This window comes from Rhipicephalus microplus, chromosome X (genome assembly GCF_043290135.1).
Source record: "Rhipicephalus microplus isolate Deutch F79 chromosome X, USDA_Rmic, whole genome shotgun sequence".
In the NCBI taxonomy this organism is placed as follows: domain Eukaryota; kingdom Metazoa; phylum Arthropoda; class Arachnida; order Ixodida; family Ixodidae; genus Rhipicephalus; species Rhipicephalus microplus.
The window spans coordinates 239,291,765-239,319,681 of record NC_134710.1 but is presented as its reverse complement, the minus strand read 5'-3'; the positions used below and the strand labels follow the sequence as shown (position 1 = coordinate 239,319,681).

Below are 27,917 nucleotides of genomic sequence, written 5' to 3'. Positions count from 1 at the left end.
TGATCACTTATGAGCAAAATAAAAAAGAGCGCGCTTGACGTAACGCACTCAAAACACGTATAGAAACAGAAAATAAGAGGATGCAAGCGAGAAAGATAAAAAAATAGAAAGGGCGATTAAGGAAGAAACAAACGCAGAGACAGAATAAATCAATCAATCAAGCAATCAATCAATCAATGAACATTAAATTTTCGGCAGATTTCTTTGCCCGAGGCAAGGAAAAGAGGGGATTAACTCTGTCTGATCCCACCCTCTATCGATGGCGATGGCGGTGCCCAGGTGAGGCCTGAACTCAGTAAACCCGGGCGGCATGTTCGGTTTGTGGGACAGTCCACTGCTGGTCGGCCAGCTCGTCGCTGGTGCGTGCTGCCTCCCAGCGGCAGTGACGCTGACGAAGCCGATCCGCAGCAGTGACCGCCCCGGCGCCGGCGGCCGGCCCCAGCCCTCGCGTAGTGGTAGCAGCAACAATTCGCCTCTGAGTTGGTCTCTACCTATAACACGCGTCGCGAAGTGAGCGGCTGCAGTGACATTAACAATCCCGGCACACTTCCAAAGCATGTGCTGCAGTGTGGCCCTTTTCCCGCACGCTTTAAACGCGTCCGTATGGTATAGGCTCAGATAGCAGCGGCCTAGGATCTTGATGAAGAGAAATGAAGACAGTAAAACATGAAATGAAAAAAAAAACATATTTGATCCGCCTATATAGTAATCGGCATAACAAGAAATTGAAACGTGTGTTTATAGAGGTAGTTGAGCGTTTATTGTGCATTGTTTCAGCAGCAGCAACAAGTTTTAGGGACACGGTAAAGAGAACAAGTAGCTTGAAACTTGGTGCACATACCTCAAGAAGAAAGCACGCACAAAATTAGCACACACAGGACAAGGGCGGACTAACAATGATCACAGCTCGACACTTAAAGCACAGTGTCCATTTGAGAGGCCCGTGGCGACCTATAATCATCATCGGCGACATGGCGTTTCTGGCAATTTTCAGCTTTGGTCTCGTCGGAGTTTCGCATTTTGTTCTCAGCGTCTACAAAACGAATGGGCACCAATGTTTTTTTTTATTTTTTTAGTTTTAGATTCACCAGTAGGAGGTGCACTTTACGCGCAGTTTGGTACGTCTATCCTGTTCCTCGTGTGTATATCTTAAGTTCACGAAGTTCCTGGAGGCACTGGCGCTATAGTGCATCCACCAACAATCTCCAAGTACAATTTAGGTCAGCAGACTTATCACGTGCCACGAGGTGGTGGTGTGTACTAAGTTCTTTAAAGGCTTCGAGAGCTTTATGCTTCTTTAAAGTTTGCATTCTGAAGTGGCTAGGTGACGGCTAGGTCGCATGTTCCTACCACAGCTCCAACTGTTGTAAACGGCTTGTCGACTTCTTCCCTGATGTAGTACCCCCGATTTTTTTTAATGGCGAGTTATAATTTTTTGTTAGGATACTTTTGGGGCCGGCCAAAAAGTCAGCTTCTTCAGACAGCCTTCAGAAACTGCACTGATGCGAATGTTTAGCGTAAGCATGACAGCACAGAAAAGCTAGTGCGTGCATTGTGGCGGTTGAGCGCTACTTTCTAATTTCTCGCCTTTGTTGTGTAATTAGGTTGTTCGATTATCACACATGATTCCACTCAAATTATGTAAATTTGCAAGAAGGCTACGCGCGCCATCCCTCTCTTGCTGTAGCGACTGCTTCATTCTGCATTTGCTACAACTAAAACCGTCGCAAACTTCTCTTTTGAGGAGCTGTAGTATTCGGGTACGTTGATTATGCATGCATGTCCTTACTGAGTGCTACCATGGTGAAGCGGATGATGCAACTGGCATAAAAAACGTCAGTTTAATTAAGTGGCTACGGACCATATTGTTCTTCACGCTGTTGTACATAATTAGCAATCTTTATTACTAGGCACACCACACATGTGTAGAGTGGAGAATTTTTTGGGCGAATTTAGGAAACTTTTCGCTCGTCGTTTAGCAAATTTCCCTTGAAAGTCAGTGGCAACCCTCAGCAGCGGAGCTGGGGTTGACCCCGGCAAAAGAAAACTTGTGTTAAAAAAAGAGGAGCAAAAAAAGGAAGCTGACTTCTTTCTTCACGCCAGACACCCTTTGTGCAAGGCAGCCCCATTTTTTTTTTTTCAATATGATACTCTTTGTGCTTCTTTGGATGCTGTAAGCAGCAGCGATGTCACTCATTTTCTCGACGTTCGACTGTGAATATCACCAGCTTTGCGGGGAACAGCCAGGTACTCCCCTTTTGCGGCCGCCGTTGCGTTGAAAAAGGGGGGTGAACGGCGACCCCGCAAGACTGCCGCGACAAGTAATCATGGGAGAAACACGACGGCGAGCGTGTTTCTACTAGCGCTGCGGGGCGCCGCCCTTCTAATCACTCCTTTCTTCCAAAGCATGCGGAAAAGCCCCCTTACGTGAGGAAGAAACAACATTTGTGAGAGAAAGCCAACTTCCTGGGGTGTTTGGCATAGCCCCATGTTCAATATATCAAGAATCCCGGTTATTTTTGTTTCATGAAGCTGTAACTTTTACAGCACATTGTCGTTAAAACACTGTAGTATTCGAAAATATTTCGATGTAAAAGATAATAATCTGAGCTCTTTGTACAATAGTGGAAGGTGCGAAACTCCGAGAGAGAACATCTTCAGTTGTACACGTGGAAATGTCAGGAGTCGAAAAAAAAAAAAACATGCAACCTTATTGTTGTTAGTGTAGCCAATACGCGAACATAGGCTAACCATTCGTACTCACCAGAGCCACTATTCTGCGATTTCACGTGCCAAGTATGAAACGCTGTAGCCTACCTGACCGCGGGGCCTGAATATAGGTTAATCCATGTTTACGCACTTAGCCCCGCCTAAATTAGGCCACCATAGCCAGAAATCAAAGATGCGCTCTCAGTAGCGCAACGCTTTCCTCATACAGACATTTCTTGGAACATAAGTGAGGTTAGAAACGGATAGAAGTAGGTGAGTATCGAACAAAGCAACGCGTCGTGCAAATTTGGCGCACAAAATTAGTGCGTTCTGTTGCTTGTGCTACACATGTACGAGCTGCCCCATGCTTATTTATGCTAAAGATTGAACATTCCTCGTTTCAATGGCGCATAATATATGGCTCCTAATAGAATTAACGCATGACTCTGCCCTAGTAGCAAAAGTGAAATAATGCTTAGATATAGCACTGCATCGCTGTGCTGCCCAATATTCTTCTTCTGCATTGCCTGAGCCACCTAGCGGCAGTCGTGTAATGATTAAAGCATACGACTCCAGATCAAGAGCTTCAGAGCTTGAACTACACTTTCCGGCAGTTTTTCCAAATTACCGTATGAATAGCTGTTGAGTTTAAATGTTCATTTGAGGTCACCGTGAAGTGGAAGCATAACCCACTGAGCACCATTTTAAAAACAAAAGTTACTCTTGGAAGAAGTACCGCTTCGGGCGTAATTCCCCAAAATGGCAATAGTAGTAGTAGTAGTTACTTTCCAAAAGAGATGACAATTTTTTCGTCTTTTTAATTTTTCTACGTGTCAGTTTATTTATTATGGTGAACTTGCACTTTCATCACGTCCTGCCCTCAACCTTACTGCACGAAAGTGTCGGCTGTCTGTGCGCACCGTATTTCGTGTGTAGGTGAAAGCCAATTACATCAGCCCGCCCACAAGGGTCTGATTGGTTCATGAGGATAGCACCTTCCCAACTTAGCTGGAATAAATGGCAGCGTCACGCAAAGCTCTTCCTACGGCAGTCCGCTTTGGCAATCACGATGTTCTCCGAATCTCGCAGGTTGTGCACAGCTCTTGTGCGGTACCAACTGGCACTTGACACAGGGCTGCTGCCGATAAATCCGTACTACAACTTCCTCATCGGTGGGTCCATCGAGGTGGTGAGCGGAGTTGCGTGCCTGTTCATCCTGTGGTACCTTCCCCGAAAGTGCTCAACTATCGTATTTATGGTATCCACCATGGCGTCTTACGTCCTCCACGCCTGCTTACCAAAAGGTTTGTCTCCAATACAGCGTTATCTGGCATTGTTAGACGTTCTCAAAACAGTGATGATCTTGACATGGGATCAGATTTGCATTTTCTATGATGTACATTCTTGGCAGCAGTAGCGCAGTCGACATAGGCTGACAACATGGTATTTGGCTCTGCTCGGCTACTTTAGATATGGTTCTCCAGGCATCTTGCTCACTGAAACTTTATGAAAAGGCTGTTCATTATGTTAGGAGGTAGTATTGGGCTATTAAGCTCGTGGAAAGGTTGTAATTGGCACAAGTATTTATTTAGAAGGTCATGCACCACATATAGCATAGCTACATGTCAATTTTTTATAGCTTATCGAAGGTGTGCGCTGCCACTATATATTTTAATCATGGAGCAAGTCCTCCGGAAAAGGCGCACTGGTTGCAACCAAAATTTTTTCTATGGTGCGTCAGAATGAATAAACTAGCATCCCGAATTCGCGATCATAGGTGGCCTGTAAAAGGCACTGTGAACGCCTCCGCTATGCGCAGCATGGCGTCATACTCTATTTCAGGTCAACTTGCCATTCTTACTGCCGATTAAAACAAGTCAAATGTTTTTACGTATATGAGCCACACTTTCGTGTCTGAGTTTCGAGTCGTCGAATAAGCCACTTTTTTGAGGTTCGCCCCTGAATTATTAGCCCTATTACTATCACGTACCTTGTAGTTTCAAACTAGCTCAGACACACATACTTTGGCTGTTGATATAAGACACTCCAACCGCGTCGAAGACTAAATGTGGCATCAGTACCGTGCGCTAATTTTGCGGGGCAAGTACTTACAAGCCGCCCAGAAAATATTGTACATGTGTATATAGCATTCGCATGTAGCGCACTGTATCGCTGTAACCGTCGCCTCGGCACAAGCGCGTCCGGACAGCCATGGCACCGAGAGCAGCGTGGCAAGAACACGGTACTGCTCAATGTCGCAACACTTTACTTCCTGCGGAAACACCAAAAACGCAGTAAAGCGCACTGTCAAAAGGGCTGGCGGGAAAGCAAGTGGGCTTATCCACGCCCCGGGCGAGAAGTACTACACAGGGTGTAGCGAGAACGTCTCCGTGAGCAAAAGTGATTCAAAGTGACAACAGGACAAAGGGCCCGTTCACTTGAGTGAGCAAACAGAGGTAATATACTGACTTTAGAGGAAAAGCTAGGCCGGACAAGCTGTAAGCACAAAATCACTGACATCTTATAACCTTGGCATTGTTGCCATCACAATACTATAGAAAAGCGCTAAATTTAAACGTTTAAAACTCGAATTTTTGAAGTACAAATTGAAAGCAAGCACAATCAGGTATTAAAAATAAACTAAAATTGTATAAAATTTATATAAACTACTTTTAGAAAAGATACAATGACCATTTATCCAATTTACTGAGCACGAAAAGAAGCGTTTGCAGGTTTCTTCAATAGATGGCGCCACTATTCTTGTAGTGTTGAGAGCGTGGCGATGCGGCGGGTGGTCGATTGCGCTGACTTGCTTACGTGCCGGGCGAGTCGGCATCCGTGGTTTTTTTTGTTTTTTTTTTTTTTTGCCAGGAGCCAAAAACTCGACTTCTTGTGACAGTCTCCCAATGCGATATAACAGATTCACGAAACAGATAAAAGGCCGGGTTTAATTGCAGCATGCAGTGGCGACTGCGAGTGAACGTCACCCGCAAACCGAGTATAGTTCCTAAGTGGTTCTAAGAGAGAAAGGGAGAGAAAAGTGAGCCCCGTAACGGATGGATGGATGGATGTATATGGCTGTACCCTTTAGATCGGGCGGTGGCTAGCGCCACCAAGCCGTACTACCTAATGAACCAAAAACTATATTTATTTTTTTTTCCTTAAAAAGTGAGTTTGAGGATTCATACTTTGCAGTGAAGAGTTTAATTTTCACTCGTGCCTTGACTTTAGCCACCAATCAGATAACCTCCTTCTAGTTAAGTCTACCCGCCTAAAGTTTATTTTGCCCTCCCGGTCCCTAAACCCCAGTGCTTTGAAAAACTCTGCGCCATCATCCTGAACTATAGGGTGAAGCCCTTTACAGAACATTATCAAGTGTTCGGCAGTTTCTTCTTCCTCTCCACACGCACTGCATACTGTGTCTACCCCTTCGTATTTGGCCTGATATGTCTTGGTTCGCAGTACTCCCGTCCTGGCCTCAAACAGTAGAGAACTACCCCGAGTATTATCATAGATCCTTTCCTTGGCAATTTCCTGCTTAAAAGTTCCATAGATATCTAGTGCGGACTTCTTAATCATGCCCATTCTCCACATGTCAGTCTCCGTTTCCTTCACTTTCTTCTTAACCGATAGTTCTGTCTGCTTCAGCGAGCGACACCTCAACAGTAGCTCATAAGGGATGGGGGTGAGGAGGGATTAAAAGGGTAGGAAGGACGGTGTAGAGAGAGAGAAAGAGGCGTGAGGTGGTAAGCAAGAGAGCGACGACAAATTGAGGGGATAGGAGAGATAGAAAAGATGGAAACACGGTCACAGGAGTCCGAGAACGGGGCACCACTTGCGAGAGCTCTTGTCGGTGTCAGGAGGTGGCGTAGATCAAGTCCAGTCGGCCAGAGCTACGCTGACGTTGGAGATCGCGAGGGCAAAACCGCTCGGCACGGAATCCAGCGAGCGAGTCGTTCCATCATGGTGGCACCCGAGTGGTTATGGGTTTTAATGCATGGACCCTATGGGGAGCTTTTCCTTTGGAGTCTGTTTATTAACTTTATGAGCGAGGGCAAAAACTCCGCTCGCGATGGCTTCCGAGAGGTACGGGTCGGCCTAGTGTGATCACGCACTAGGACACCACACCGCTCTTCAGCCTAGCGTTCAGAAGGGGCGACAAAAAGTAAGCGTTCGCTGCGGGTGCAAGGCGCCGAACGAACCCCAAACAAAGGGAGCCGACAGACGGAAAAGAAATGCGTGCTTATCCGATGTCGTCACGGAGAGATTCTCTCTCGCTCCCGACGCACGCGCACGAAACGTCCCAAAAGACTCCGCGCACGGCGCCATAGTCGACATCCACTACCATCTGAGAGGGGTTGTCACTCTCCTTTCGCCCCGCACGGTAGACCGCAGAGGCGCCTCTTTCTGCCGTTCTCATGTCCTGACATGGTGGTGGTGGTAGTGGTTGTAAGGAAGAGGGAAAAAAATTAGGTACCTTTTTCTTCTTCCTTACAACCACTACCACCACCACCATGCCAGGACATGAGAACGGCAAAAAGAGGCGGCAGGCTAACCTCGATTCCCACAGTGTCTGGAAAGAAAAAAAACTTAATCCTTATCCCCCCCTCGCCCGGAATAACACTGTATGACGAATATGTTGTGCGTATAATGGTATATCAATTCATGTGGAAGTTTCCGTAGTTAGAGATGGTTATAATGCTCAACATTGTCTCTATCTCTATTCCGGCAAAGCTATAGTTGTCAAATTTTCACAATACGCATACCAATTCATATTCCGAAAAAATTTTTCGTCTTCGCAAAGCAGCAGTGAGAAATGAACATAGGCTTTTCACGAACGACTCGCATGCAGTGCAAAGGCTCGTGGTCCAGTTCCATTTGTTACTAGTAAGCAAATAAAACTGAGAAGCCAGGATGAAAAAGACGGTTGAAAGGGAAGGAACTTGCGTAGCGATAACGCGAAGTTACTAATGAACTCCCATGGATGATATTTAGGCAAAGCTCAAGAACGTTTCCGTCGTTCAAGCAGCAAGGACATAATGTAGGACCTGTAGGTTCAACTCCCAATGCCGGAAGTCGTCTAATCATGCGCTTTGATTTCAGTTATGCGTGCTATATACACGCGTGTTTAGCTTCAAATACAACGATTTTGCATATCTCTGCCATCTTCCCTTCATATTCCTGTCACTGTTTATCTAAATTGCTTACGTACCACCGAACGCGATTTCAACATTTAACGGCGCTCGATGCAAGGGTCTGGAGGTTATAGTGCTCTACTTCTGAACAGAACGCCACTTGATTGAATGCCGGGCGTGGCAGTCTCATTTTCATGATGATGAAATGATAGAGGCCCATGTACGTCATAGGTTTAGGAGCACGTAGAAGAATGCCAGATGGTTAAATTTTCCAGCGCCCTCCACTATAGCGTCCCTCAAAATGCTATCCTAGTATAAGTATTACTCACCATTTATACCACTGTCACAGGGTACAGTCACTAGTGACAGTCAAGGTTGATCACGCGTGCAAAATGGTCAACAAACAACTGTGCTTCCTTACTCAACACGCACTCAACTTTACTCGCTCGTCTATGATGCATTTATGCACCTGAAATTTCAGGGTAGCAACAGGAATTTTAGAACACTGCGCTTCACAAGTATGATTCAATAAGGAGAAAACCATCGCAACTTCAATCACCTCCTGTCATGCCCTAGCGAAGAGCTCGTGTTAAATTTTTCGCTGAATATATACAGCCCTGTGTCTTTTAAGCGATACAGATTTACCCTTAATTTATAATAGGTAGGCACTTATCGTCTTCACAGCCCATTTCTGCCTAAGGTGGAAAGATTTCGCCACTAATCATAGAACTTAGAAACGATAATATATAATAAAAATATTTGAAATACCTTTTTATCATGAATTTTAGGGTTGCTGTATATATGTTGAAGTTGTTCTACGTCCCCAATTATGGTGAGCCCTGTTTTTAAAAATTTTAAATTTTATGCGTGGTTTCAGAGATACATCGCTGGATTTCCAGACCGCAGTGGCAGAGAAACCAAAAGTAACGCATCAAGCACGTTAGTTTTCACACACTCGGTTAGTTGCGGCGCAACCAGTGCATTAATGCAGGTTCCCGCCGGCGACTTGCAGCGGTCGCACGAACATTCGCGACTGGCGACTAAAAGTGACTGATGTCCACACTGGCAGAGGCTGCAAGTGAGCGACCGGAAGTCTCAAAACTGCAGTCACGTCAGCGTGCCGTTATCAGCGAGAACTCTGGAGACCAGCGCCGATGAGCTGATCGCCACCAGCTGAGTGAACGGAGCGAACCGAGCGTGCCGCATTCATTGTTTTCGTCCAGTCTCGCACAGCGTTGAAAAAACAAAAAAAAAACCCAAAAAATGAACATCACTGATTGGTTCAAGCAGCTTTGCGACTGCAGCCGGGCGACTGAAAAATCGGTCAGGAAGCGACTAGCCAAAGCAGTCACTTTGCGACCGTTTGCGACCGTTCACGACTGTTTGCGACCAGTCACATATGGTCGCGTGACCGCTGCTAGTCGCCGGTGTGCACAAGCCTTTAGTTACGGTTTCTCTGGCACCGCGGTTTGGTTATTCGACCACGGATCTCTGAAACCGCACGTGAGATATTCTATATTCAAAAGCTTAAACTCGCCATTATTTATAACGTAGAATAACTTCGCCATATAAAGAACCATCCAAAAACTTACATTATCAACTGATTTTCATTATTTCTATCAATTAATCATTTCTAAGTAATCTAATCAGTGGCAAAATCTTTACGATTCGGTCAAGGAATTGGCTGTGAAGACGAGAAGTGCCTGCCTAATATAGTTCTTTAAGGACAAATCTATATTGCTTTGAAAAACACCCTCTGTATATATATTGTGAGCGCTGACTATATGTACTTCGATCATCTTCATCTGTATGACAAAACCATTGTAGTGATCATTATCGTATGTCACGCGGGCTGGCTCTCTGGCTCGTGCGTCTGGATTGAAAAAAGATAATCTGGTTGCTGCCGTACCGGACGTGGTCTCATAAGTGGTGGAGCGTGCTTTGGTTCCCACGTCCTCCGGCTCTACCCGTCACCCCTGGAGCTCCGGTCTGGTCGATGGTTGTGCCCTCAAGCAACAGCGATGGCAGAACCCAACGCGTCCGCTGCTGCAACCGCTCCTTGTCAGCCACTTAGGCTTCACTACACCGTGAGTACCTCTCATCGAGACCCTCCAGTATTTTCCGGCCTTCGCAACGAAGACGTCGAAAAATGGCTGGACAGTTATGATCGAACCAGCGTTTGTAATTATTGGGACGAGGCGCACAAACTGCGCTACGTTCTTTTTACCTCAATGGCGTCGCTGAAACCTGGTATTACAACCACGAAAGCGACTTCTCCAATTAGTCGGCCTTCACGGGGCATCTCCGTCAGGTATTTGGCACGTCTGCAGGATGCTCTGCAGTAGCAAAACAGAAGCTCGCAACCCGCATCCAGGGGGACGACGAATCGTATACGTCCTACATTGAAGATATTCTGGCTCTCTGTCGCCGAGCACAAAATGACATGACGGAGGCCAATCGCATCCGACATCTACTGAAAGGAATCAACTCTTTGGCCTTCAATGCTCTCGTGATCCAGAATCCAACCACCGTCCGGGACGTCATCGGTACATGCCAACGCCTCGACGCGCTTCATTCCATGCGTCTTCCACACGCCTCCTGCGACGCTCGCTTTACCAAAGAGCATGAATTGCAGGCCATTATCCGCACAAATGTCAGAGAAGAACTTCACGGCCTATTTCCGGGCAACCCAACCATTGCGTCTGTCCGCACACCTCCTCCCAACCTGCGTGAGATAATCAAGGACGAATTGGCATCAATGACAAGCGCTGCACATGCTCCGTCTCCTGTGCACTTCCCAGTGCCTTCGTACGCAGAAGTTGCATCGCGGGCCCCAGCACCAGTTCCAACCGTGCCTGCGGACGTCGGATGCGACCATGTGGCTGCGATGACAACGCAAGTGCCAAGGCCACGCCACTATTCTACATGGCGTCCTCAGCGCTCCATCTGCTTCTACATTGGCATAAGGGGTCATATATCCCGTTTCTGCCGCCGCCGTCAGCAGGATGAACGACTTGGTTACTCAGCTTACGAGAGAGACTTTGTCCCGAGACCCGATGAATACGCTCCCGCACCATATCCATCCACCTCCCGTCAGCCGCTCTCCCCTCCACGGTCTCTTGCTGGGCGTCATCCTTCTCGTTCATCTCGCCGCCGTTCTCCGTCACCGTTTCGGCGTACCTCTTCACCCCTCCGTCCCACGCCGATCTCTCTGGACTCGGAAAACTAGAAGGTGCAGTTTTTGGAGGGGAAACTGCTTGTTGTCGGAACGTTACAACTCCTCCGTTTCGTCCAGTTAATTTACTGCCTGTTTGTGTGGAAGGTGTTTTTGTTGACGCCCTTATAGACACTGGAGCCGCAATTTCAGTAATTGATCGTGAATTGTGTTTTCGCCTGCGTAAAGTGCAAACTCCTTATGCCGGTTCCATGTTATGCGGCGCTAATGACAGTCCAATTTGCCCAACCGGGTTGTGCACTGCTCGTGTTCTCATCGATGGAATCCGTCATCACATACAATTGGCTGTGTTGTATTCGTGCGCTCATCAGATAATCTTAGGCTGGGACTTCTTGTCAGCGGCGTCTGCTGTAATTTCGTGTGGTCGGCCCCTGATTCGTATTACGGACACTGAGCTTTCTTCTGCTGCCGACCTTTCGTCGCCAAACCTTGTGACAGCTGCGGATTTCCTCCTGCCTCCCGGACAAGAACGTGTCCTCACGATCAAGTCACGAGAAATTCTAGATAGTGACGCTGTGGTTGTTCCCTGCCAGCGGTGCATTTTTCGAGGGATCACCATCGCATCTTGTTTAGTGCGGTTCTCCCGTGGTTATGCAAGCATCACGGCCAGCAACACGACGACAGAACCACTTCTTTTGCCAGAGAGGACCACTGTTGCCAGCATTACCGAAGAAGCACCACTATGTGTCGTCACTGGTTCATCTGCTTCGTCATTTTCAAAGTGTATGCCAGCGGAAGATGCATTTCCTGCTCTCAAGGCCACTTTGTGTGAACATCTCAACCCAACGCAAACTGATGCCTTGCTAGCGTTATTAATGAAGCACAAAACTTGCTTTGACGTTTGTTCGGAAGGTCTGGGTCAAACAACAGTGACCGCCCATCGTATCGACACCGACGGATCCCGTGTGATTTGCCGCCGCCCTTACCGTGTGTCGGCTTCTGAACGCAAGCTTATAGAAGAACAAGTCAACGACATGCTTGCGCGCAACGCCATCAGGCCTTCGACAAGCGCATGGTCTTCCCCTGTCGTACTAGTGGAAAAAAAAGGATGGCTCGGTACGGTTTTGCATTGATTACAGATCACTCAACAAAATCACTCGTAAGGACGTCTACCCAATGCCTCGCATTGACGACGCTCTTGATACTTTACAACGTGCCGAGTACTTTTCAAGTCTCGACTTGCGCTCCGGTTATTGGCAGATTCCAATGCACGAGTCTGATAAAGAGAAGACTGCGTTTGCTATGCGAGATGGGCTCTTTGAATTCAATGTGATGCCTTTCGGCCTGTGCAATGCCCCAGCCACATTCGAACGGATGATAGACACGGTAGTGCGAGGATTAAAATGGAAGACCTGCCTTTGCTACTTGGACGATATTGTCATCTTTTCGTCCAGCTTCTCACAGCACCTGGAACGGCTAGACGAAGTCCTCACGTGTTTAGCTAAGGCCGCTCTCCAGCTCAACACTAAGAAGTGCCGGATTGCCAGTCGCAGCATCAAGGTATTAGGTCACGTCGTCGGTAAACATGGCGTTGAGCCCGATCCCGACAAGGTTGCCGCGTTACTACACTTTCCTACACCAACCACACAGAAAGACCTCCGCAGCTTCCTTGGCTTAGCATCGTGTTTCCGCCGCTTTGTACGTGATTTCGCTACTATTGCGGCTCCTCTGAACAAACTTCTGACCACGAGCGCACCCTTTGTCTGGTCGGATGACTGCGAAGCCGCTTTTCACACCCTCAAGCGATGCCTCGCATCACGGCCAGTGCTTCGCCATTTCGACCCTGCATCACCTACTGTGCTACACACTGACGCAAGTGGACTTGGCATCAGTGCTGTCCTTCTTTAGCGGAACCACGCTTCCGAAGAACAAGTCGTGGCCTACGCGAGCCGTACTCTGTCACCTGCTGAGCGAAACTACAGCATCGCTGAGCAAGAATGTCTCGCCATCGTGTGGTTCGTACAAAAGTTTCGCCCTTACTTATACGGCCGGCATTTCACAATAGTGACTGACCATCATGCTCTGTGTTGGTTATCGTCTCTCAAAAATTTGTCCGGACGCCTTGGCCGTTGGGTACTACGATTGAAAGAGTATGACTACAGCGTCACATATAGGTCAGGTCGAGAGCACCAAGATGCCGACGCTTTGTCACGTTGACCGCTCTCGCAAAGCGCCGAAGTGTCACCTTCCATCTGTTTGTCACCGCCCACCAAAGTGACCAAACAGACGGCTGCTGCTTCAAAACTGTTAGTTGCCTCGGCGGACCTTTTTTCGTCGACAGATCTCGCCTCGCTCCAACATGCCGACACCTACTGCCGCACAATCATCGATCGGCTCACAGGCTTATCGCGTGCTTCAAACAGCCGCCTAAGACAACTTGCCCGTTTCAAGAGGGAACATTATGTCGGCAAATTTACCATCCTCTCGGTAACCAATGGGTTCCCGTCATTCCTCGCTCACTTCGTCTGGAAGTTCTACAAGCGTTTCATGACGATGCGACAGCTGGCCACTTAGGGTTCCACAAGACCTACGACCGCCTCAAAACTCGCTGCTTTTGGCCTGGTCTCTCCACTTCTGTCGCCAAGTACGTCGCTTCCTGCGCGTCATGCCAGCACCGAAAACGTACCACGTCTCTTTCCGCGGGGCCATTGCAACCACTGCCGTGCCCGTACACTCCCTTTGAATTTGTGGGCATAGACTTATACGGACCTCTCCCGCTTACGCCAGCCGGTCATCGTTGGATTGTAACTGCCGTAGACCACCTTACTCGCTACGCGGAGACGGCAGCTCTTTCATCAGGTGCTACCTCTGAAGTAGCCGATTTTTTCCTTCGCGCCATTATTTTACGACATGGCGCACCGCGTGTGCTCCTTAGTGACCGTGGCAAGACATTTCTTTCACATGTCCTTGCTGAAGTCTTACAGGCGTCTAACACCATTCACAAGACCACGTCAGCGTATCACCCAGAAACTAATGGTCTGACTGAGCGTTTTCACCGAACTTTGTCCGACATGATCTCTATGTACGTGCAACCGGATCACGAAAACTGGGACAAATGCTTCCTTTTGTCACGTTCGCATATAACACTGCCATACAGCGTACGACGAATTTCAGCCCTTTTTTGTCGTGTATAGCCGTGTGCCGACATTTGTTCTGGACACCACCTTTTTGTCCACATCTTCCAATCCATTTTCATCTCTCCCGGAAGAGTTCGCCGCTCACGTCGCCCGCTGCCGTGAAATCACCCGCGCCAACACTGATACCATTCAGAACAAGAGAAAAATCGACACTGATGCAAAGCGTCGAGTTGTTGTGTTCCGCCCAGGCGACGAAGTCCTTTTGTGGACACCTGTTCGTGTACCTGGGCTCTGCGAAAAATTCCTTCACCGATATCTCGGTCCATACACTGTCCTAGAACGAACATCTGAAGTCAACTATCGCGTTGCTCCTGTCAACGCGGCTCCTGATCACCGTCGCCGCCACACCGAGATCGCCCACGTCTCTCGACTGAAACGATATATTCGGCGTACCAACCCTTTCTAACTTGCTGCCCGCTTTCGCGAAGGGGGGGGGGGGAATAGTGTGAGCGCTGACTATGGACTTCATCTTCATCTGTATGACAAAACCATTGTAGTGATCGTCATCGTATGTCACGCGGGCTGGCTCTCTGGCTCGTGCATTTGGATTAAAAAAAGATAACCTGGTTGCTGCCGTACCAGACGTGGTCTCACAATATATATATATATATATATATATATATATATATATATATATATATATATATATATATATATATATATATATATATATATATATATATATATATATATATATATATATATATATATATATATATATATATATATATATATATATTGCGATGAAGAAATAGCGGGGCTCGTACATGGGCGCGTGCTCGGCTAGCATGTGCTCGGCTCCTCTGCGCCAGTACTCGACGTCGTAACATCACTGAGAGAGGCCAAGATCAGTCGATTTCCAGCGCAGTTGGAGAATCTGGCACCAGATTCACCATCGCTGGAGCATACACAGCTGCTCTCGTGCTTGGCGCCCCAGCAGTGAAAGCACCCGCAAAGCCCAAGGCAACCATCGTCGAGCTCGGGATGAATTCCACGAGACAACCTCGGCGCTATACATACCCGTAGCCACCACCACAACGAGAGCAACGCCGGCCGCCGTGCAGATAGCTGCCCCGGCCGCGAGCTGGTTTTTTTACCAAAGAGCTTGAATTCTGCCACGTTGCCAGAGACGACTACCTTCGCGAAGGGCCCTCCGGGCACAAGGGGTGCTGGTGTCTGCGCGAAGGTACCGGATGAACACATGGCCCGCACTACTATACTCGCAAACCCACCGGAGCCACTACTTCTGATTCGACGGCATTTCTTGACCGAACGCACACCCAATCACATCCGGTTGAGTGACAAGACTCTCCTGCACAAGTGTATAAAAGTTGCTCTCTCCATAACGCCAGAGCCTGTTGACAGGACTTCGACTATCTTGAAGAAGCCAGAGCTAGACAGGCCAGCCAAAACACGTGGTGTGCCTTCACGGATGCCGTTGAGGCAACCTTCTTCAGGCGTGCGACATCCGTCACTGACTCCGAGACACAGCCTAAGCCCACAGTCAGATGTACGTTTGGCAGCTGCCCACTAAATGTTCCCCTGTCACCGACAACAGCCGCAGCGAAGCAGCAAGTGCCACCCTCCCTACCTCTTAGAAGGTTTCTTATCAAGACACACGGAGGAAGGAAAGGTAAGGAGAGGCCTTGACGTCACTCGTTGTGAAGCCGCGATGAAGCCGGAAGTCGGCCATATTGACTAAACGAATTCTCCTGTCTTGTTTACATATGGATGCGAAGCAGAAGGCGCGACTCCCTCTCCGGCTCGGAAAGCACGTCGGCTGCGCTGCGCGCGTGTCGTGACGATCCAAAACTAATGGAACTGGGCTCATCACTCTGACGCAGCGACACACCTTCAGCGAAATCGCTTCGTCCGAGTAATAACAGGGAGTAACAGCTTGCCGACAACGAAGCAACTACGAGAGAACGCGCGCTAGATGCACTGACAACGGCGAGTGCTTTCACGTCATTAATTCAGCAACTGTACAGACAACACGATTGGTCGTGCGCCTTCTACGGTTGCATTCCGCCACGCGGCCGACGCAGCGTCCTGCCACTGTGTCCATGTTCCGCGTGAAACTCACGGGCGTCAGCATTCTGCGACCGTGGTGACTGAGCACGGTGCTAGTGACAGTTGAGCGCGGTTGCTGTTACGTTGAGATTACATGCATTGCTGGTGGAGAGTGTACCAAGCGGAACAGAAAAGGTGTTTTAATACGCACGTGCAAGTTGTTACTGTACACACACATCACGAAACTACGTATGTGCACATGGTCCTCACGGCGTCTTGCTGGGCTCAACAGCGTCGTCCGTTGTCACAAGCAGGAGCACTGCTCAACCGTCACTGACCTGCAAGGCGTTCGTCTTCATTCAGCTTCGTCATGGTGCCCAACGCAACTTCACTGAACACTAACTGCTTCATCTGCATCATCCGCCGCACGACACATGGATATGCACTTGTTCTACGCACTGATGAAACCCCGTGATGGACAAAGGGATTTGTAAACGTTGCTAAGAGTAATGTAACTGCCAGCAGAACACTGCGTAACCAATAACGCGGCACAGAGCACAGATATTGTCCGCCACGGCTTAGCACGAGACCTGGGGAGGCACACATTCCGCCGGCAGCCGCGGCCGCTCACTGCTAGACCGGCTCCACTGCGCAACACGTAACCGTAGCAATGCCGCCATTGTGCCTAGTGAATATGGCCGCCATGATGTCATTTCCACCACATTTTTTACGCCCCGCGCCGGCTGGGCATGCCCTCTCCTTACCTTTCCTTCCTCCGTGTCAAGACACCTTCCGGCATGCACCAGCCAAGGCCGACTGCCAGAGGCAGCGTTGGCAGTTCAGCGAGCCAAAAGACTACACGGCCATGACCAGCCTCTTCGAGGCTGCAAATGCAGCCCGCCAGAGGCATTACTTCTACCTGCGATGAGCAAGAGCTCAAGACCTCTGAAAGATGCCACCTTTGAAGCGATGGCCAAATGTAATATATATACATATATATATATATATATATATATATAGAAAAAGGAGTAATTCACACACAACGAACGTTTTAGCACAGTTTAGTCCGACGTTTCGACCGTGGGACCGGTCTTCGTCTGGGCAATATATATATATATATATATATATATATATATATATATATATATATATATATATATATATATATATATATATATATATATATATATATATATATATATATATATATATATATATATATATATATAGTGTGTGTGTGTGTGTGTGTGTGTGTGTGTTCGCGGAATAGAAACCACGCTGGCGCCAATGCTTCAACAAGGTATATGCGCCGTGTCCCCTTATTGAACCAATGGTTTGATGGTTTGGGGAAGGGAAACCCTAGCAATAATTATCATATTGTTCAAACGATGTTCACCGATTTCTCATAATTGCAAGCCTCCATCTTTACCTCAACTCCTATTGCTTAAATTTCTTTCAATGCTCTTGCTTACCAATACCTCGCGTAATCGGTGTTTTACTTCACGCCTTTTGATCTCGCACCTTCAAATATGAGATAGGGGTTGTAATCCAGTAAGGTCATTTTTATTCAAAGAGATGACTCGCATAATATATTTTTGTGAATTCTCGTAAATAGTTTCCGGAGGTAGAGGAAAAGGCATGGCACTCCCCACCCCCGCCCTTTGATCAATAAATATTTTTTGGTTTATAAGTGCTGGTGCAAAATTGTGTGGGTCGGCGTCAGTATAAATGAAAGCCTACGTAAGCCGTATTGTGATGCTGAAGTTGATTAAATAAATGTTCACGAGTAACACCCGCTACTCGTCTGTAAGGTATGTACAGTCGGCCAATTCTTTAGCTATCATGCATGAGTGGCAGTTTTTTTTTTTGTATCTGCCATACGACTATATAAAGCTTCAAAAACGGTGAGTACAAGTACATGCTCACAAAGCACATGTCCATGATGTAATTTTTTGTAACTACGTTCTATAGTTTAACGCTGAGAGGCAACGAAAGGGGCTGCTGCGCACAATAGTTAGTTTTGGCGGATCGTACAGTATATAACTGATAACCTAGCGCAACCAAACACTATATAAATAAGTTCTAGCTGACAAGTTCGAATAAATTTCAAGTTAGCTCTGTAAGCGACAAGGCGTAAAATTTAGAGTGATTAATGTTAAGATTTCAGTGAAGCCATTTGCGGTTTCTGTCTCTTGATTGATGCTCTTGCCTGAAATATGTTCTGTCTCTCACCAGAGTACAACATCACGGAAAGTATACTAATGCTTGCCGGTCGGCTGTGCATTGGAAATGTGATTAACATCAACATAATCTACCTGAGCGAGGTGTTTCCCACCAATGTCCGGGCTCTTGCTACCGGAGTTGCTCAGACCATATTTGGAGTCGGAGGTGTCATCCAGCCATTTCTTAATCAGCCTGTGAGTACTTTGCATGGAGATTAGTCTTGGATTGAAAACTACTTGCTATAAACTGCAGAGACAGCATTAAATGAGTGTATTTTGGGACTGACAGAATACACCTGTAAGTAAATTTTGTTGTACATAACTGGCTAATTTCTGCAGCTCAATAACATTTTCTCTATTCTAAGGTACCTTATTTGTAACAGTACAATGGTTAGGAATTCGAGCCATAATTACTACCTTAGATAAAAAACTTGTTAAACATGTCTCACCAGCTTTTGAAAAATCTCATGTTTAGGTTTCATCTGTACTGGTGGACGTCAGTTGGTATTTGAAGAGCCGATAACATTGGTGTGATCTACGTGATTCGAATGTCCGTAATATCGAAATAAGCGGCGTGGGCCTCGTAGAGTATTGCATATTGACCCCGACGGTACGCACGCGACAGCTGCATATTCTCAACGGTGGAACAGCGTCAAAGCGTCTGAACTGGCTTTTTCTGTGGCAATCTTAACCAATTAAAATTAAAATCGTACAAGTCACATGTCACCGCAGCGGGAAGCGCCCCTAGATTTGCACCGCTTGAACCAAAATTCACCCAAGCCTTGTACTTCCCTATTGCGAAACACTATTGAAGAAAACACTCGTTTGACATGTGGGGTTTAACGTCCCAAAACCACCGTATGATTATTAGAGACGCTAAGAAAACAATCTTATAGTTACAAAATGTCGCTGCTAAAAAAAATCTCGAAAAGGCGGTAACACCGACTGGAACACGTGGTGCAGCAGAGTTGCGAACTGTGAAAACGTTGTACTTGAACGTTTGCATATTAAGGAAGAAAATAAGTGAATATTCATCATCTGTCTAACGTGATGAATATTCAACACCTGTTATTCTTTCCTGATGCTTTATGTAGACATAGCGACAGCAGCCACCGCCCTTCGCTTAATTATTGTGATATCATCGTCGTCGTCATCATCATCATAATACTGACTACGTCTACTGTAGGACAAAGGCCTCTCCCATGCCCCGCCAGACAACTCGGTACTGTACTTGCTGCTCCTTCTCTATACCCGCAAACTTCCTAATCTCATCTGCCCACCTTTGTCTCCCCCTAACCCACTTGCCTTCTCTGGGAATTCAGTCAGTTATCCTTGATGAGAAGCGGTTATCCTGCCTACGCGCTATATGCCCGGCCTATGCCCAGTTCTTCTTCTTGATTTCAACTATGATATTCATAACCCCGATTTGTTCCGATCCACTCTGCTCTCTTCTTTTCTATTAAGGTTAAACCTATTATTTTCCATCCCATCGCTCACTTTTTTCATCCTAAATTTAAGCTGGATCCACTTTGTAAGCCTCCAGGTTTCTGCTCCGTATACGTAAGTACCGGCAAGATGCTGTTGTTATATATCTTACTCTTAAGGCATAGTTGCAATCTACCAATCATGATATGAGAGTGCTTGCCGAATGTGCTTCACCCCATTCTTATTCTTCTAGTTAGTTCAATCTCATGGTTTGGCTCCGTGGTTACTACCTGTCCTAAGTAGACGCAGTCTTTTACAACTTCAAGTGCAATATTACCTTTCTTGGAGCACTCTTCTCCTTCAAGGTTGTAGTACATTACTTTCGTTTTCTGCAGATTAATTTTAAAACCTACCTTTCTGCTCTCCTTGGCTAATTCAGTAATCATTAGGTGCAATTCGTCCCCTGAGTTACTCAGCAATTCAATGTCATCGGCGAAGCGCAGGTAACTAAGGTACTCTCCATTATCTTTTATCCCTAACTCTCCTAATCTAGGCCTCCGAAAACCTCCTGTAAGCATGCGGCGAATAACAATAAGTAGATTGTATCCCCTTGTCTTACACCCTTCTTGATTGGTATTCTGTCGCTTTCTTTATGGAGGTCTATGGTGGAAGTTGATCCTCTGTAGATTTCTTCCAGGATGTTAATATATATACTTTATCGACGCCCTGATTCCGCAGCGTCTGCATGACTACTGATGTTTCTACAGATTAAAATGCCTTGTCGTAATCTATGAAAGCTATATATAGTGGTTGGTTGGCTGTGTTCTGAGCATTTCTCTATTACCTGATCGATAGTATGAATGAGGTTTATTGTAGAGTAGCCTGTTCGTAATCGTGCTTGTTCCTTTGGTTGATTGAATAATAATGCCTCAATTCTCTTAGCAGCTACTTTTGTAAACAGCTTGTATATGATGGAGAGCAAGCTGATCGGACTGCGATTGAAGTCCTTGTCATCTCCTTTCTTATGTACTAAGATGTGTTAGCATTCTTTCAAGATAATGGTACCCTCCCCGTCAGAAGACACTTCGTAAACAGGGTGGACAGTTTTTTAAAAACAATGTGCCCTCCGTCTTCCAGCAGATCTGATGTTACCCGATCCTCACCAGCAGCTTTGCCTCTTTGCATTCCCTCCAATGCTTTTATGACTTCTTCTGTCATTACTGGCGGGTTTCCATCTGGGTTACTGCTGGTTCTTATGGTGAGGTCGTGGTTGTCCCGGCTTTTATACAGATCTCTGTAAAACTCCTCCGCCATTATAACTATCCTATCCATATTGGTAGTTACTTTGCCTTTCTTGTCCCTTAGTGCATACAACCGGCTTTTGCCTATCCCAAGTTTCCTCTTCACCTCTCTGACGCTTCCTCCGTCCTTTAGAGTGTGTTCAATTCTGTCCATGTTATACCTTCTTACATCGGATACCTCACGCCTATTATTCAACTTTGAAAGCTCGGGCAGTTCTATTTTTTTCTGTTGTGTTTGAGGCGTTCATGCTTTGGCGTTTCTTAATGATATTCTTCGTCTCCTGGGCCAGCTTCTCAGTGTACTGTCTAACTACCGTACCTTCCAATTCCACTGCACAATCCATAATGATACTCGTAAGATTATCATTCATTGTGTCAACGCTAAGGCTGGCTTCCTCGACAAGAGCCGAGTATCTGTTCTGAAGCGAGACTGAATTACTGTACTTTCACTCTCAGTGCTAGCTCATTGATTGGCTTCTTGCGTATCAGTTTCTATTGTTCGTTCTTAAAGTCTAGGCGAATTCGAGATCTTACCATTCTATGGTCGCTCATCATACCTTGCCAAGCATTTCCACATCCTGCACGATGCCTGGGTGCGCACTACTTATAAAGTCTATTTTGTTTTTGCTTTCGCCATTAGGGCTCCTCCCATTCTAGGCTTCTGAAAACCTCCTGTAAGCACGCGGTAAATAGCATTGGGGAAATTGTGTCCCCCTGCCTTACACCCTTCTTGATTGGTATTCTGTTGCTTTCTTTATGAAGCACTATGGTAGCAGTTGATCCCCTGTAGATTTCTTCCAGAAGGTTTATATATACTTCATTTACGCCCTGATTCCGCAGTGTTTGCATGACGGCTGATATTTCTACTGAATCAAACGCCTTCTCGTAATCTATGAAGGCTATGTATAGTGGTTGGTTATACTCTGAGCATTTCTCTATTACCTGATTGATAGTATGAATGTGGTCACTTGTTGAGTAGCCTGTTCGGAATCCTGCTTGTTCCTTTGGTTGATTGAATTCTAATGTTTTCTTTACTCAACCTCGGCAAGGAGCAGCGCTTCGAGATAGGTAATAGTGCACTTGAAGTTGTAAAAGACTATGACTACTTAGGGCAGGTAATAACCGCAGAGCCGAACCACGAGATTGAAGTAACTAGAAGAATAAGAATGGGGTGGAGCACATTCGGCAAGCACTCTCAAATTATGACAGGTAGATTGCCACTATCCCTCAAGAGGAAGGTATATAACAGCTGTATCTTGCCGGTACTTAGCTACGGAGCAGAAACCTGGAGACTTACAAAGAGGGTTCAGCTTAAATTGAGGACGACGCAGCGAGCAATGGAAAGAAAAATGGTAGGTGTAACCTTAAGAGACAAGAAGAGAGCAGAATGGATTAGGGAACAAACGGGGGTTAAGGATATCATAGCTGAAATCAAGAAGAAATGGACATGGGCAGATCATGTATTGCGTAGACAGGATAACCACTGGTCATTAAGGGTAACTGACTGGATTCCCAGAGAAGGGAAGCGGGTTAGGGGGAGACAGAAGATTAGGTGGGCAGATGAGATTAAGAAGTTTGCGGGTATAAATTGGCAGCAGCAAGCACAGGACCGGGTTAACTGGCGGAACATGGGAGAGGCCTTTGTCCTGCAGTGGACGTAGTGAGGCTGATGATGATGATGATGATGATGATTAGGGCTCCTCCATGTCGACTTACGATTCTCTCGTTAGGTAAAAGGTACTCAAGATACGTAAATTATTTCGTTCTGCGAATTCTACTTACAACTCCCCTCTGGCATTTCTAATGCTGTCATAACATCCTACTGTCTGGTCTACAGCCTGCTTCTTCCCTACCTTGACATTAAAGTCGCTCATGGGTATAGTGTACTGGGTTTTCACCTTACTCAATGCCGATTTCACGTCCTCGTAGAAGCTTTAACTAGCGTGTATCTTCACGTCCTCATTTAACGTCCTCATAGAAGCTTTGAACTAGCGTCTTTGAACTAGCCTGTACCACCGTCATCTTGTATCTCTTATTGAGTTTAATTACGATACCTACCACACTTTCATTATTGCTATAGTATTCCTCTATGTTACAAGCTATATTTCTTTGAACAAGGAACAGTACGCCGAGTTATCTTTTGTCAGCCGGGCCACAATAGCAAAGGACGTGCCCATTCTGTAACACTGTATAGGCCTCATCTGTCCTCTTAACATCACTGAGCCCTATTACATCCCATTTAACATCTTCTAGCTCCTCGAATAGTACAGCTAGACTTGCCTCACTAGATAAGGTTGCCTAGCGCTAAACGTAGTCAAGATCAGCTTCCAATGGTAGTCTGTCCAAACCCAAAGATTCTTAGCGGCCTCTGCTGCGTTGCAGATCGGACCACTGCCATGGTCAGCTGCTTCGCAGCCGTTGGGGACTGAAGGCTGTGTTTTAATTGACGTATGCATGTGGGATGTAGTGGCCAGATACTGCACCAGGGTAGCCAATCCTTCTCTGGTGTCACCGGTGAGGCTGCACCCCACGCCTCCTAATGCAATGTATTTTCACGCGGAAAATCTTTTTAAATCAGGTTCGTAACTTCGCAGCACCAGGATTCGAGCCACGGATCTCTTGCACGCGAGGCTGATACTCTAACCACTACGCCATCGCTGCATCTATTGTCTTATACAAGTGAAAAATATCCGGAGCTCTCCACTACGGCGTCTCTCATAATCATATGATGGTTTTGGGACGTTAAACCCCACATATCCATCAATTGTACATATGACCAGGCAAAAGCGGCTTTCCCTGACGTTCTCTTGACCACTGATCTTGCGTTTGCAGTTCAACCATGGAACCTGGGATGCCGTCTTCTACGCGATTGTCATGTTGCTCGCGACACTGGTGGTGTTCCCCTGGCCAGAAACCAAAGGCCGGCCGCTGCCGGATTTCGTGGAAAACGTCGAGGCTACAGCAAGTTCGAGCACATCCGGATCGTTTGCAAACAGCAATGACACCGGGGACATTGTGGTGCATTATAACCCTGCATACAATGACAACCAAGAGGGCGCTAGTGCGGGTTCGGTCGACACTGACAAGTATTGGAACAGCTTAAGCGAGTACACATCGACAGCAATTACTATGGAGGTACCCTCATTCGATCAGGGAAGCGGTGTGTGGCGAAGCACAAGTGTAAATACAGCTTCAAGAAGGGGGGGTGCTACTAATATCGGACTTAAGCGCGAGCACACTCTCTGAGCGGTGTCATCTTTCCAGAATCTTTTGACATAAGCGTGATAGGGACGCAGGCAAAAGCTGAAGCTTGTCCTGTTTTTTTTCATGCCATTTAGTTTACCTCTTGCGCATTTAAATCGCCATGGGTGCAGTTCGCGTGAATGTCCTGAATACTTTGGAATGCGAATATTTCGTCTTGCAAGACCACTTTTTCGATTACGACAGAACTTGTGGTATTCTCCACCTGTGGCTATTTAGACTGGGGCACAAATACAAAACTGGTTTCAATTTGTTTCGAACACTCGCAATGAAATGTGCATGATGTTTCTTTTATAAGTGAATTTTTCACTGCCTGTCTGCCCTACTACATTATCCTAATCACTCTTCACTATATTTTGAGTACCATGTCTTTTTTAAGGCTTATGTATGAAGCGTGTTTTCACTTTTACACTTGGCGAGAATGCTTCCAACGGAAGCGTAACATTCATCAGTCATTTCGCTTTTTTCAAAACATTTACTGCAGCCCGTTTTGCACGGAAATAATTTTGATGTTAATATAGCCCACCTTCCGCGCTCATTTGTGGGGACGTCACTGAAAAGGCAGTCCTTCGCTGCAGCTATTAAACATTGTACCCATCTTCGCCTTCCCGTCGTGCCTCATTTCCATTTGCATGGCGATTATGTCTGAATTTTGATGGTACAACAGACACCATGAGAAGCTGAAACACAGATCAGACATATAGTTGAAATAGCATCCTGCTATTTCTTTATTTGCCGATTAGCTTAAAGATTACATTGGTAATTCACGAAATTATGGCGCCTTGTGCACTTTGACATTTTACATGCATGCACACAGTTTCCTAATATACACTAGAGGGACCACTGGCGCTAGTGTCTGTGGAATCTGCAACGCACGGCACTTCATCGAGCATGTGAATGATGGGTAGTACACATATTTGTCTAATCTTCGTATTTATGGCCTGCTTTTCGCTCCGTTTGTGTTCGTGTGGCTTGGAGCTCTTTCCTTACGAAACAAAGATCGGCAAATGTTCAGCGGTTGTCCTTCACCACCTTATTCTTTGTCTTACCATTTCGAATATGGTGATCAAATTGAAAAGAATTCGTTCTTTCTTTCAAAACGAAATCGAAACCAGCAATAAAGCCTCAAGTGCGATTCGCCGCCAGCAAGTACGAAGACAAGGCAAAAGTGTGTACTACCCATCATTCCCATGGTCTCTGAACTATCGCAGCGCCAGAGTCCCCTCTAGTTAATTTTAGGAAACTCTGTGCTTTGGGCATTCCGGGGGAGTTAAACCATTGTTTCGTAATAGTACACAAAAGTGAAATCTGAAGACAACGCCCGTGGGAGCCGATACGCATGTCGTTTCAGCAACGTGGGAATGATGGGTACCACATAGGTTTGCGTAAGCTTCGTTTTTTAGGCTCCGTGTTGTCTGCAGGCGCTTTGTCAGTAGACTGTCAGCAGTCCCCATATTATGACCTGACGTGTTTATGCTGAAGAATTCAAGTCTGCTCAAGTTTAAGAAGCCATTGATTGACCAGAAACGAAAGCTAAAACAATACACAAAGCCACTAGCGTGTTCAATGCCGCAAGCACGACGGTTAGGTAAATCAATCAATCAATGAATATTTATGCACTGCTAATAATTCTCATGGCGAATGAATCATGGCAGCGCCAGTGTCTCCTCAAGCAAATATTGATTGATTGGTACGTGGGGTTTAACGTCCCAAAACCACCATATGATTATGGGAGACACCGTAGTGGAGGGCTCATGAGATTTCGACCACTTAGGGTTTCGACCACCCGGACGCGGTATACCGCGGCCGGATCTTCCATACCTCTAAAAGCCAAGCCGTGGCGTCGTCTGTACGCTTTATTAACGTCGTTCTTCGGTACATTGGTTGCGCGTGTTGACCTTCACCGTGTATATTTAGTTAGAGTGCACTAGAACAGGAGAGTGCTCAAAACGGTTCGGCACCAAGGCATAGAATGGGAGTCCCAAGCAGGGTCAAGCCGCTTTTTGCACTGCGATTGGTAGTCCGCAATGTGTGGTCATTTTAGAGTTTCGCACGGCTATGCCAAAGTGGTGCAGCTGTAAACTGGTTGCTTCCCACTCAAAGAGCCCGGATTTGAACAAAGCATCCTAGAAGACATTTGTTCGAATCGTACTGTCAGAGAGCTTCATTCTTAGTGTCACTTGGTTTTCTTCTGTTGCTTAAAACTAGCTTCAGATGCTACATACTGCTACAAAAAGTGACTGAAATCGCAAATTCTCGTTTCGAGCTTCGAATTCGTGAAAATAGACGAGGCCATATCATACGTTTTAGATGCGGAGCATCTAATACTCGAGGCTTGTAGTGCGGCGCCGTCTGCAAGCTTCCTCCTCCTTCTTCCACCATCTGTGCATCCCTTCCTCCTCTACACACCGCGCGCGCTTCACTCCTCCACCATCTGTGCACCCTTCCTCCTCTACACACCGCGTGCGCTTCTCCTCTTCACGAACATTCGCTAGCTGTATAATGTAGCGCGCATGCGCCGTCACGCTTCGAGAACATCGGCAGCTGACGCGCGCGCATGCGCCGTCGCGGTTCGAGAACATCGGCAGCTGACGCGCGCGCATGCGCCGTTGCGCTTCTCCCCCTTCTCGAACATTCGACAGCTGACAGTGCATGCGCCGTCGCGCTGTATATATACTCAAGGTCGGTGCTCGCTCGCTCAGTTGCCGCTCGTCGGTTGGTTTGTAGTACGGCGCGTCGACGTCCGAGGTCGCAATGATCGACGTCCCTTCGACCAGCGCCGGCCAAAGTGTTGGCGGAACCGCAACCAAGTCGTCGTCCGAAGACAAGGCAGCGTGGAGAAGAGCTCGCGACGCCGAACGTAAACGTCGGCGTCGAGCGGAAGATGCTCAACTTAGAGAACGTGAAGCCGCTGAGAGACGTCAGCGTCAAGCAGCAGCACCGGATTCGGCCGCTTTGAAACGTAAGCGTCGACAAGAGGACCCGGACTTTAACACCCCGTTAACCAATTATATGCTCCGCATCCTCCTCAGTGTTCCCCCGAGGGAAGCTGCGGGCAATTTTTTTGTATAACGCCATGACATGGCACTACAAACAATTAAGTTCAGCGTGGAAGTTCTTCTTTTCCCCTTCTGATTTCATGTTGCTTTTTGTAGCAGTAAAATCAACTGGAGCTAGAATCATTTTGAAAGGCAAACTGATGAAGCTGTAACAAGTGACACTAAAAATAAACATTTTACCATATACAGCTGTGATTCGAACCCATGCTTTTTGAGTGAGAAGCGGGCATTATATATACGACTGCACTTTGGTAGAGCCATGCGCCACTCTTGAACAATGATACATTGCAGACTACATTGATCACAACGCCGCAAGTGACCTGACGCTGTTTGGGCTTCACTCTTCGAAGATCGTTCCGAGTACTTCCCTTGTTCTAGCACACTGTAACTCAACTTTACTTTGTTTCCACAGCATTCAAGTAG

The 27,917-nt window shown here is 46.7% G+C and overlaps 1 protein-coding gene across 1 annotated transcript; it reads left to right on the top strand.

The window, feature by feature from the left end:
* The first annotated feature begins 310 nt into the window (after positions 1-310).
* LOC119187789 (solute carrier family 22 member 6-like) lies at positions 311-27,917 on the top strand. Its single transcript, XM_075876540.1, has 5 exons — positions 311-510; positions 3,799-4,013; positions 18,462-18,643; positions 24,007-24,334; positions 27,907-27,917. Exons 1-5 carry the CDS (start codon positions 311-313, stop codon positions 27,915-27,917), a joined length of 936 nt encoding a protein of 311 aa, XP_075732655.1.

Coding starts and splice junctions, on each gene's coding strand:
- LOC119187789 (XM_075876540.1), top strand. CDS start 311: ATGTTCGGTTTGTGGGACAGTCCACTGCTGGTCGGCCAGCTCGTCGCT. Junction 4,014..18,461: donor CCACGCCTGCTTACCAAAAG/GTTTGTCTCCAA, acceptor GTCTCTCACCAG/AGTACAACATCACGGAAAGT. Junction 18,644..24,006: donor AGCCATTTCTTAATCAGCCT/GTGAGTACTTTG, acceptor TTGCGTTTGCAG/TTCAACCATGGAACCTGGGA.